Here is a 12,160-nt window from a genome sequence, read left to right on the forward strand (position 1 = left end):
AAAAAAAAAAAGATAAGAGGTAAACCTGCAAAAGGGACTGCGTAATCTGGGAATCGAACCCAGGGCTAATCGATTGATTGATTGTACTATTTAAGGGCTAATCGAAATCATTGCTGGATGGCAACGATTAATGTTACCACTACACCAATTACGCTTCGTGATATTCGCTGATGATGATGATGAATTTCAATTTATACTCTAGGGACTATCTGCGGCCCCACTTTGGGAGTCCAACTCTCCCTCTTACAACCCTCCGGGGGGTACCTTTGAGGTCTGGTGCCTCCCCTTCTTCCGGGCTGCTGGAGGACGACGTCTATGACACTGATAAGCGTCTTTCATTCTTTTCTTCTTCTTTGACTCTGTCATGGATCTTGACAATGAGCTGTGGAGCCTTGAGGCCGCACTTACCCAACTTTGAGGATAACCTCGTCGTCGACTCGCCCCCTTTTTCACGACAACTTTTGCGATCGCCAACTCCTCATCGCCGCAACACCACTCCAACTCAAGGAGTTCACCTTCCCGCTCAGGACTGAATTTTGAGAGTTCACACAGTCCGCACCTTTTTTTTTTTTTTTTGTTTTGTTTTCTTTCTTGCGCTCCTCTGTCCTCGGATAGACTGGTGACTGTGGCATGTCACTAGAAAGGGGGCTGTCTGGCGCCTCATCCACACGCGCAAGGCAGCGGCCACCAGAAAAGTGGAAGGATATACCACGAGCCCTCGGATGCTCACACAGTCTGGTTTTTTCTCGTCTTTGGGGGGTTTTCCCAGGCTGCACTGGATGCTGCCGTCTTGCTCTCGTGATTTTCACGACTTCAGGAAGCGTGGCAGGTTTTTCAGAGGAACGAATGTTTGTGGGGAAGTTGGGGGTTAGCCCCACTACTTCTGGGCTTAGGGTATATCTGGGGATTTCCTTTTTTTTTTTTTTTTTTTTTTTCTTTTGTTTCTGACGACTACAGGTGGAAGACGAGTAACAAGCTTGCTTGGGAGCATACGAGCTTCTCTCGTCCAAAACCCGTGGTCAGCCCTGCAGAAGGGTTAATTCTGTCTGGTAACCAATCCGGCGTCGTTTGATCTTAGTGATTCCAGTAGACGTTAAATAAATTCAAATTCAAATTCAAACTTTGGGAGTCCGGAGCTCTTTCGAGGACCGTGTTTTCTGGCGCCTGTTTTTCTGTACCCCTTCCGCCCATGTCTGTGTGGTCCCGGGTCACGGCTCTGCCGTACCCGTAGGGGCCTCCACGGGACATTCCCCTGCTGCTAGGCGTGTCCGCCTCGCGTCAAAAACAAAACATAACGAAAGAAAAGGAAAGAAAAGAAAATTCAAAGAAACGAAAGATTCGTGGAGTCGAGATGTCGAGTCGTTGTCACTAATGCGAGTGTGACCCAACCTGCCTTTGGGGCCCCCGTCTATTGCCCTGTGTTTGCCATTAGTACTTTCCCCAGTGTGGTTCTGCCCTTTGTTGTCCTCAGGAGTTTGGTAACAAAGTTTTCCGACCACGGTTTTTTGGTCTTCTTGCATGTCCACTTGTGCGTCTCCTTCTTGTCCATGCCGCAGGCTGAACATTGTAGGGGGGCTGAGTGGTGTTTGAACCGTTGGTGGTACTCCTTAAAGTCGCCGTGTCCTGAGATTGCCGCCAGTATGGTCCCTAGAATTTTTCGAGGTTCTTTTGGGGTTCTGAACCTGTCTTTCCTAGGGAATTCTAGATGTTTTCGAAAAGGATGGTCTTCTATTCCTGCTCTGCTGTAGAACCACTTTCGAAGGTTTTCTTCCCCCGTCTCCCTTAGCCACCTCTTGGCTCTCGCCAGTGACATGCGGTAGTCTGTGGTTCGTGTCGCTGCCTCCTTCGCTTTTCTGTCCGCCAGCTCGTTGCCGGGGATATCCGAGTGTCCCGGTACCCAGATGCAGTGGAACCTGAGCCTAGGGAACGTTGCCTTCCAGTCTCGGATGAGCCACTTGGCCTCGTCTATCGTGTGTTGTGATGTTTTAATAGACTTGGCCTTCTTGTTCATCCGTCGGACGGCTGCCTGGTTGTCTGAGCATATCCATACCGTGTTCGTGCTTCTCAGCACTCGGTTTGGTATGTTGTATAGCCCCTTTCCAATTGCCTTTATCTCTGCGTCTGCTACCTCCGCCCATCTTCCGCAGGAGTATAGCCCCGAACAAACCACTTGCCTTCCGCTTTCAAGGGCCCAGCCTGCCCCCGTCCATCCGCTTGAGAGCTTGGAGCCGTCTGTGTATAGCCAGACGTCTTGGGGAGGCCTCGTTTCCTTGAAGGCAATGTGTTCTTGGGCCGCTTTGTCCTTGTCACCGCGGGTCACCATTGCCGCTGAGGGCGGTGGATCTGTTGGGTGAAATCTGTCTCCTATTTTGCCGTACTTTGGGGGGGGCTTCGGTAGCAGCCTTAGTAGTTTGGAGAACGATTTGTGCTTCTCTAGTCCGAATAGTGGGTGCGTTCTTTCCAGCGTGTGCCATCTGATGAGCTCCCGTGCGACCGCTGTGTGCAGAATCTGTTCTGGCGGCGGGACGCCTGCTTCCATGTGCAGGAGCGAGGACGGCGTTGTCTTGTATACCGGCAAGGCCGCGAGCAGAGCCCTTCTCAGGGTCGTGATATTCGCTGCTCTAACCGCCAAAATCTGGCATTTTAAAGTAAAGTTGATTTCGGCGAAGAAAAAAAAAAAAACAGGACAGGCCCTCAACTCTTACAACTCCAGGACAAGGGACTAACCCTAAGCAACCCTGGAAAATCTTGACAGCAAACAAACAAAACAACAAACTCACGACACCGACCGAAGACCCCAGAGGCAGAGGACCATCATGTCCAGCCTGCTGAGGAGCTTCGAGGCCCAAGAACGCGCCTTCAAGGAGCGCAGGGATGAAGCCAAGAGGCTCATCATCCCCCTGATGGAAGTGATCGAGACGCACTGCGCTCGAGAAGCCACCCAGACCGCCAGAGCCGTGAAAGCGGAATTCCTCGAGACGGCGGTGCGGATGTTGGAAAATCCTCATGGGAAAGATCAGCAACACGCTGAAGAGGGATAAGAAAGGCCAGGGACAACCCAAGGAGGCCAACATGACCCCCAAGGACGCGAATGTGGCCCTCTCCTTCGCAGAGGTGGCCAAGATAGCCGCGCAAGCAACGGCAGGCAAACAGAGCCCTGCCCCAGAACCCAAGTCCCACGAGACCGCCAAACAGGGCGGAGAGTGGCAGACTGTCACGCGCCGCAAAGCGGATAAGACCGCGCACCCGGCACCCCGCCAGGACGACAGAATCCTGGTCCGAATCAGCGCAAGCAACAAGCTGCGCGATTGCGAGAGCTTCCTAATGACAGAGAAGCTTAAAAAGCTGGACGCAGGGCTTGGGAAAGCTCTGAAGAACGTCCAAAAGACGAAGAGCGGCTTCGCGCTCATAGCAAACAAGGACTGTCGCACCACTCTCTTGGAGAAAAGCGACAAAATCAAGAAATACCTCGGACCAGGCACCGAGGTAGCACAGGCGCTGAACACAGACGCCTACCTCATTGGCCCGGTCGTGCGCCACCTCAACGGAGGTGGCAAGGCGGTAGAGGTCACTGAGGAGATGATCAGGGTCTGCTTCGCGGAGGCCACCCGGATAGCCCCGGTCTACATGACCGAAAAAACCCGCGGCAATGAGAAGACGTTCATTGCCAAGATCCCAGCCAACGGGGCGAAGGTCCCCAGGCAACTTAGGATGGGATCGAGACTTGTCCCGGTCCGCCTGCTGGCAGAAAAACCGAAGGCGACCCCCCAGTGCACCCGCTGCTTCGGGTGGCACGACGCAAAGAAGTGCTCCAGGGCACAGCTTTGCAGGCACTGCGGCTCCAGCGAGCACGAGAGCAGCAAGCACCCAGCGTGCTGCGAGGTGGAGCACCAATGTGTCTCCGCCTGCTTCATCTGCCGCGGCCCACACCCGGCAGACTCCAAGGAGTGCCCCCTTCGCAAGAAGGGAACCACCCCAGAGGAGAGACGGGTCATCAGGAAGGAGCAGCAAAAGCTCACTTCCGAAAAATGGAAGGCTTGCCCAAAGGCGAGCAAAAAGACCCCAGCACAGGCCGCAGAACAGGCGGACTCCATGGAGGCCCAAGAAGAAGGGCTGGAAACCCCGGAAGGGAACCCTCAGACGGAGGACCGGCCGGTGGAGGCGGAGGAAGCCCCGGCCCCAAGGGGCAACGAGGCCTCTGAGCCACCCATGCCGGAGCCCACCCCCAGTGCCCCTGGAGCCCAAGGCTTGAGGAAATCCGCGCGCACGAAGGCGCGTCAGGGAGAGCAGCCCCAAAGCCAGTCCGTATGAGAGCGGACATAAGGGGGCGCAAGAGAAGGTGCGTGATTTGGCAGTTCAATGCTGGCAAAGGGCAGCCGAATCACCTGGCTCTGATGGAAGAGGCAGAGAGGAAAGGGGTGGATGTCGTATGCATTCAAGAACCGTATATAGGCAAACCCCTAGAAGAAATGAGGACAGTCACACACCCGGCATACAAACTCATGACTCCACTAACGCAGTGGGACACGAGGCCGAGGGTGATGACATATGTCAGAAACACAATAATGGCGACACTCGTACCCGTCTGTGACGGCGAACACGCAGATGTAGTCATAGTGGAACTGACAGGACAAGGCCTACACATTGCTAATGTGTACAACGCCAACCCGCAAGACACCTCCCGAGGAGTAGCACTGGTGCGGGCGCAGAAAACAGTGAAGGACAAGAAAATGATCCTCTGCGGTGACCTCAACTTGCACTCACACATGTGGGACAGCAGGAAAAGCGAATCGAGAGACTGCTCCTTGATCCTAGACTGGCTAAGCGAAGACGACGTCACTCTGCTCAACGAGCCAGATGACAACACCTGCTTCCACAGCAAGGAGTCCCCATCGGTGATTGACTTGGCTTTCGCGTCGAGCACTCTGCTGGGCCAGACCGGATGCACGACCAAGGTCATGAAGGAGCTCAACTGCGGCAGCGACCATTTCCCCCTCAGCACCACCATCGAAGGCATACAGATCGACGATGTAGTCAGAGCGACCCGGCACAACATGAACAGGCTCGACACAGAGAAGTTCACGAGGGCCTGCGCAAGAGAGTCTACCTCTCTAAACGCAAGGGAAGCCCTGAGGGCAGAGGACGCAGAAGAGCTCGCAGCCGGGCTGATCAAAGCGATGACCAAAGCACTCGACGAAGCGGCACCCAAGGCCCTGGGCAGAGGCACAGGCAAGAGGTGGTGGAACCCGCAATGCACGGGGGCGGTTAGAGAGATGAGGTCAGCATGGCGACAAACTGAGGCGGACAACTTCCCTGACGCGAGCTACGATGCGTACAAGGAGAAAAGAAGAGCGTTCCAAGCTGAGATCCGAACGGCGAAACGGGAGCTATGGAGACAGACCATTGAGAACATGACGGATGCCACCGATGTGTTCAGGATGGTCAACCGACTGGGGAAAACAAACCCGGCCGGAGGACTCCCCCCGTTGACCCAGGGCGGCACTACGAGAAGGACACCGCAGGAGAAGGCCGAAGCCCTTCTGGATACCCACACCCAGCCGGCGGAAGACCGCTCGAGGACGGAGGAAGAAGCCAACCCAAGGGCAAGACTCTGGGGAAAGCTAACGCCGACAGAAGTCAGAGACGCGGTCTTCCACGCCGGGAACACGGCGCCGGGAGAGGACGGCATCCCAAACACAGCTTGGAAGCTGGCCTGGCCGATCTTTGGACAGTGCGTGGTCAAGCTTTTCAACTGCTGCCTGGAAACCGGATGCCATCCGAGAGTATTCAAGGCTGCGACGATGGTGGCGATCCCGAAACCATATCGAGACAGGAGACTCCCAAGGAGCTACCGGCTGATCTCGCTACTGTCAACCCTCGGGAAAAGCCTCGAGAGAGTGATAGCGCGAAAGCTGTCGACACAGGCGATCGAACTACGGATCATCCCGCCACACTACGCGTCAGCGGTACCCAGGAGGGCGGCCACAGACCTGACCTGGAAACTGGCGGATGTCATCGTAGGGGAATCAAAGCTCAAGAAGATCACATCGCTGGTCACCTTTGATATCAAAGGCGCCTTTGACGCGGTCAAGAAAGAGAGGCTGATAGCCAGGCTGAGAAGCCAGCTATGGCCAGAATCCCTGTGCAGGTGGGTGGCGTCTTTCCTGACGGACAGGCAAGTGAGCCTTTCTGTGGAAGGAGGACTCCCAGTGGAGAGGAAAGTCGGGGTAGCCTACCACAGGGCTCACCGGCCTCACCGATCCTCTACATGCTCTTCATGGCAGACCTCTTCAAGAAGATGCAGAGTCTTGGATACGCAGACGACGGCTTGATCTACGTATCATCACGGTCAGTTAAGGCCAACCTCCTGTCGATAGGAGAATGGCTGAGAATGGCAACGAGATGGTGCAGCGAGAACGAGCTGGAGATCGACTGGAGCAAGACGGGATTCATGCACCTGTACAAAGGACGCAAAGCCGCAGGCATGAACGAGAAACTCCAGATGCCAGATGGAACGTGGCTGGCCCCGATGGACGAAATGAAGTGGTTGGGGGTCTGGTGGGATCCTAGCCTGAGTTTCAATAAGCACTGCAAAGAAACGATGGCGAAAGCCCGAAGGACCATCAACGTGCTTCGACACCTCAGCAGAGTCTACTTCGGAATTCCACCAAAGTCCGCTTTGCAGGTCATAAGGGCCTGTGTGGTGCCTCAGCTGACGTACGCGGCCACCACATGGTACCCTATGGCAAGCAAGACAGCCCTGGACAAGCTGGAGGTTGTGCTAAGAGACGGAATCCGGGCAGCCTTGCCGGTCTACAAGACTACGAACAAGCCGAGTCTATACAGGTTCGCGGCTTTCCCAAGCCTCAGGTTAATCTGTCAAGAAATGATACGGGCGGGTGGGATACGCGCATACACATGCAACACAGACCATCCCCTGCACATAACAACGATAGACGGCACCATAGACAAGGCAAAGGCAATGCTTCCGTTCCCGATCAGAGATACCGACAAACTCCTGCCAGAGGGGGAGGGCCCGCCCGACCCACTAGCAGAGAAACTGAGCAAGGAAGAAGCGGCCAAGGCCCATCTTAAGCTGCTCGAGAAGGAATCTCAGGACACAATCTGGGTCTACTCAGACGGTTCGCGTGACAGCGACGGGAACACTGGTGCGGGCTGGGCCGTTTACCACGGAGGCAAGACCCTGGCGCAAGGCTCCGGGGCATGCGGGAAATACAGGGAAGTGGCGGACGCGGAAGCGATCGCAGCCCTCAGAGCAGTCAGGATCGCAGCAGAAGTTGCTCCACCACAAGCAGAGGGTCTGAATCTGTGCGTGGACAACCTAGGAGTAGCGAAGCGCATCAGCAAGCGAATGAGGAAGCCAGGCACTTCCCAACTCGAGGTCGACGAGATCCGGCGCATCCTTGCAAAGTGGGAAGGCGGAACGGAATGCCTCTCGCTGGACAAGCCGGTCGGCAGGGTACACTGGGTCCCAGGGCACTGCGAAGTCCCAGGGAACGAAGTAGTGGACCAGCTGGCCAAAGCGGGATGCAAGAGTTCGGATCTGCTGGTTCCAGAGAGGACGATGTCTCTGGCGGCGGCGAGACGCTGGAAGAACGATGCATTCAGGGCCGACTTCAAGGACTGGATGATAGACAACTGCCCAAACACCGACCACCTTGGAGGGGCGCTGGGAATCCCAAAGCCATATAAGCTGGACTGGATGAGAGGGCTGAACCGAGGCACCGTCGCGAGAATCTTGGCGGCGCGCTCCAAACACGGCGACTTTGAGGAGTACCATACCAGGTTCAACCACCAGGACGCCGAGACAAAGTGCCAAGTGCCAAACTGCGGCAAACCGAAGGATTTCAGTCACCCATGGGAGTGCATAGGCAACGCCACGAGACTGGCGGGGAGGTTCGTAAAGAAACTCCTCAGAGAGGATAGGTCCTGTAAGTACCTAGCGGAAAAACTAGACCCTAAATGGAGGGCGTGTCGAGTAGACACATGACAGGGGACGGGCTAGCACGGAGGGAGGAGGGGCGTTTAGACGGGGTTTTCATTTTGTTTTCTGTTTTATGTTTTCTGCTTCCTGTTTTTTTTTTTTTTTTCTCCTTTTTGTTTCTGACGACTACAGACGGAAGACGAGTAACAAGCTTGCTTGGGAGCATACGAGCTTCTCTCGTCCAAAACCCGTGGTCAGCCCTGCAGAAGGGTTAATTCTGTCCGGTAACCAATCCGGCGTCGTTTGATCTCAGTGATTCCAGTAGACGTTAAATAAATTCAAATTCAAATTCAAATTCAGGACAGGCCCTCAAGCAAGATCTGGCGAAAGGGCTTTCTAGCTGCAAATCTACACCCTCAAAAGTCATTGGAAATCCTTGAAGTCGACGCTCACCTACAATAGATATCTAGCTAGAAGTGATGTCGGAAGACGATGTCCTCCAAACTGCTACATGCTAGAACACGCCGTCGTATTACTGCGGTAGATGCTAAATAAAACAACCCAATAGGCGAAAAAAAAGGAATAAAAAAATAAAAAAAAAACCTACCTGGAATTCATTAAGATGGAGTTAAAATAAAGAGAAAAGAAAGGAATATAAGAGATGGGGAAGAAACAAAAGGAGACAAGAAGAACATCAACTCAACAGTGGCAGTCCGTTTGTCCGCTGTTACAGTAAGTAGCATATCGTTCGTTTTTTATTAGATAACGTGACTTGTCGGACTGGGTTACAGACGATCGAAGTCACGCGGGGCAAGAAGTTTTTTGCTGCTTGTTGGTGACTTGATTCATGCTCGCCTGTAATGGCGCATTATTTATACTGGAGGCCAAGTTCTACCCAACTAACTTTCCGACTTCATCTTGCATAACCTTTGCGAGATATCTCTCTTGTCTACCCTATAGAAGAAAACACAAACTGCGTCATTTCCTCGCCCTCTTTGCTCTTTGAAGCCATGTGTATCGCGCTCATCACAACATCCCATCCGGACTATGCAATAGTTATAGCAGACAATCGAGATGAGTTCATCTTGCGACCTACAAGCCGCCCTGAATGGTGGAAACACGCCGCCGGCCATGAAATCCTCTCTTCGCGGGATCTACAGCGGGCTGAGAAGGGTACATGGCTTGGCATCAGTCGGGAGGGCTCTCTTGCAGTCCTGACCAACTATCGCGAGACGGGGCCAGACGACAAGGAACATCCCATCTGTGCTAAACGCAGCCGTGGCGGTATGGTCACAGCATGGCTAGGATCGCGCTCTCACGAAAGCATGGCCGATGCCGTGCACAACCTGCTTGCTGAGGGCGTTCGTGGCGTTGGTGGGTTTTCGATGGTATGCGGAAAATTGCGCAAGACAGGCGAGCGGCAGTTACAGCCACTAGGGATTGTGTCGAATCGCTGCGATCATATTGACCATGTTGAGTGGATTGGCGATAAGCGCGATCAGGTATACGGGCTAAGCAATACAGTGTATGGAGACCCAGATTCGTGGCGCAAGATCGACGACGGCATGAAGATGATAGACCAGGCAGCTAAGGATGCCTATGCCAAGAAACTCACCGAAGACCAGTTTTGCGACGCCCTATTCGGAATCCTCGATACAAACACTTTTCCCGATATGTCGGGAGCGTCAATGGAAGAGACGATTGCCTACATGCGAGAGTCTATTTTCATCCCTCCTGTAGGCGACAAAAAGCACCGAGAGGCAATGGAGGCTCGACGAGCTTTAGGGAAAGGGAAGTGGACCAACGAGTCGGAAACTAGCGTGGTTGAGACGTCCCCAAGCCCAGAACGGGGCGGGCTGGTGGCAGGCTTTGACACCGGAATGTACGGCACACAGCGCCAGACCCTTATTCTTGTGGACTGGGAGGGGAATGTCACATTCAAGGAGCGGGCACTGTGGGATGCAAACGGAAATCCCCTGGTGCGCGGCGAAGCTGATGTAGTGCACAAGTTCAAGATTGAAGGTTGGGACTAGGCCATAGCAATAGCAGCAACACCGACGCCGACATGTAAAGAGAGTAAATAAGCGGAAGGATTAACGAGAGCCGGGACATGGTTAGATTTGTTGCACATATATACAGACATACAGACCACTTACTAGTTAGTTGCATGGATGCCCACCGAAAATATGGAGGTGCCCAAGCATCTCGGCAATCTGGCTTGAATTATTTTTGGGTCTAGGGAAAACTGTGTAATCGTCCTAATGTGGAAAGCCGCCAGCCTCGTCAACAGTAAATTAGTTCTCGTGCTGGCGATGGCCGGGTGTAGATGATGACATGACGTATTTGTGCGGTGCTGTGGCAATAGTGTTAAAATTATAATTATATAGCATGCACTCAGATAGCTGCGAGCCTATCCTGCGACTGCTTCACATTTTCTTTTGTAACTTCACCTTGACAGGATAGACCAATATCTATTATTTGCTGTGCCCAAGCCTACTATCGCATAAAAAAAACTACACACCTGCTGTGCATCGGTATCACAAGCCCGCCGCTCCTGTGGCTGTCACCAACCGTGAGGCAGGCCAAGACTTTGCTGGAAGCTTCTACCTGTTACTACCTAGTTGCAGTTGCCATTTGCTGTTTCGTGTCGTGGCTCTCCTTTGCTGCCGCGTGCCTTCCCTTGCAGCCCGACTTAAGCTCTTATTTGGTGCCATTTTTACCCAGTTTGCTTTGGGCTTTTTTCAACGCTGTTTCCCTTTGTGTCCGCTTCGGGCCTGGTAACTACCACCTCTTTTTGTAGCAGCAAGCCCGGTGCCCCAAAGGCGGTAAACAAACGAGCACGCCATCTGCCTAAGATACAGCTCCTTCCCCACTGAAGGGCCATGGCTCAGAGGCCCCAAGTAGCTGTGAAATCAGAGCGAAGACAAGCGTCACAGGCATCATCACATAAATCACAGGCTCTTGCATTTTTGCACCATTGCCTCACCAAAACCCATAGAATTGTTATCGTTATTATTTGCTCTCCGCTTCTCATTATTTTGCTTCTTGGTGCGGCCTTGCTCTGTCTTGTATTCAGTCTCTTTTTTGTCTGTGCCTATATTTGCGCTGTCCTGGTTGGCCGTATTGTTGCAATGCAATCCTCCACGCCTTCGCCTTTGCCTTCGCATTCTTCGTCCCAGCCAACGATAGAAACGACTACTTCTTCTGTCTCTGCACCGGTAACGGTAGCAGATTCTTCCCCGCTATCACCATCAACAACCACAGCAACAGACCCAGCCGCAGAGCCACCAGCCAAACGGTCAACTTCTGACCCACCGCACCAGCAGTCTCTGGCAAGTAAAACATCGAAAACAACTCCTCCTACCACTACGGCCAAATCTTCAGCCTCGGGCCGGCCTGCATATAAATCTGCATCTGCACCTACGCCTGCTCTAGCAACCGCTCGTGAGGCTGCCGCAGATTCGCTCAAATCTGTTGCCACTCTGCTTGCCAAAATCCGAGAATTGTTCTCCATCACCATCAAAGCAACCTTTCAGATATCATCTTCGAATGTGCAGCTATCCCTCCAGGCGATTGGTGCTACCGCTGCTGTGGTTGTGTTTTTGAATCTCGAGATTGGATACAAGCTGCTTCGTCTCTGGGTGTATGCCCTGACAACTCTACAGAGAATAGTCCGTGATCTAGTGTCCGCTGTTGCCCTTTCGCTCACAGCACACTACAACGTCGTTGTCACGTCTATTGCCAAATCTCGTCTGGTGCGATCGTTATGGCTCGACCTGTTTGTCAGGTACCTAATAATTGGGCCACGCCTCCCCGACGACATTCGCGATGTCCCAGAAGTAATGGAACCTGGTCTGAACCAGAAGCAGTCGGCAAACAGCAGCTCCCTCCAGCAAACCCCAAGCGAGCCTCCACATCAACTAAAATCCCCCAACCGCCACACCAGTCACAATCACAGTTACAGGAACACAGGCGGCAGTCATACCCACCTCCAGTCCGACGACGATGGCCTGCCAATGTGTCCTCCTTACAGCCCAGACTTTCACGCAACCGATCTTCTATGTCATCCCCAACCACAGCAGCCAGCTCAGACACTATCTCAAGTAGCTACCCAGGACAGCTTGCGGGTCACGTCTCACACTACATCATCCCACAGCCGCTCATTCAGTCTATAAGCACTCCTTTGCCTTCTGAACAGGCAAGCCAGCTGTCCTT

At 53.4% G+C, this 12,160-nt stretch overlaps 4 protein-coding genes across 4 annotated transcripts; 3 read left to right on the forward strand and 1 right to left on the reverse strand.

Annotated features, from left to right (window-relative positions):
• Window positions 1-1,408: 1,408 nt before the first annotated feature.
• On the reverse strand, window positions 1,409-3,008 carry HOO65_010479 (RNA-directed DNA polymerase from mobile element jockey; the record flags this gene model as incomplete). The annotated part of the gene is made up of 2 exons (XM_071005738.1): window positions 1,409-2,635; window positions 2,781-3,008. The coding sequence occupies 2 exons, from the start codon at window positions 3,006-3,008 to the stop codon at window positions 1,409-1,411; spliced, it is 1,455 nt and encodes a 484-aa protein (XP_070862301.1).
• A 64-nt stretch (window positions 3,009-3,072) lies between these two features.
• Window positions 3,073-8,407, forward strand: HOO65_010480 (Endonuclease/Exonuclease/phosphatase family protein; the record flags this gene model as incomplete). The annotated part of the gene is made up of 5 exons (XM_071005242.1): window positions 3,073-4,305; window positions 4,521-5,731; window positions 5,785-6,017; window positions 6,093-7,917; window positions 8,311-8,407. The coding sequence occupies 5 exons, from the start codon at window positions 3,073-3,075 to the stop codon at window positions 8,405-8,407; spliced, it is 4,599 nt and encodes a 1,532-aa protein (XP_070862302.1).
• Window positions 8,408-8,955: 548 nt separating this feature from the next.
• Window positions 8,956-9,978, forward strand: HOO65_010481 (uncharacterized protein; the record flags this gene model as incomplete). Its single annotated transcript, XM_070999727.1, has 1 exon — window positions 8,956-9,978. The coding sequence occupies one exon, from the start codon at window positions 8,956-8,958 to the stop codon at window positions 9,976-9,978; it is 1,023 nt and encodes a 340-aa protein (XP_070862303.1).
• Window positions 9,979-11,076: 1,098 nt separating this feature from the next.
• HOO65_010482 (uncharacterized protein) lies at window positions 11,077-12,120 on the forward strand (the record flags this gene model as incomplete). The annotated part of the gene is made up of 1 exon (XM_070999728.1): window positions 11,077-12,120. The coding sequence occupies one exon, from the start codon at window positions 11,077-11,079 to the stop codon at window positions 12,118-12,120; it is 1,044 nt and encodes a 347-aa protein (XP_070862304.1).
• Window positions 12,121-12,160: the final 40 nt, after the last annotated feature.

The sequence above is a fragment of the Ceratocystis lukuohia genome, assembly GCF_044167205.1.
Source record: "Ceratocystis lukuohia strain C4212 chromosome Unknown Supercontig1_pilon, whole genome shotgun sequence".
In the NCBI taxonomy this organism is placed as follows: domain Eukaryota; kingdom Fungi; phylum Ascomycota; class Sordariomycetes; order Microascales; family Ceratocystidaceae; genus Ceratocystis; species Ceratocystis lukuohia.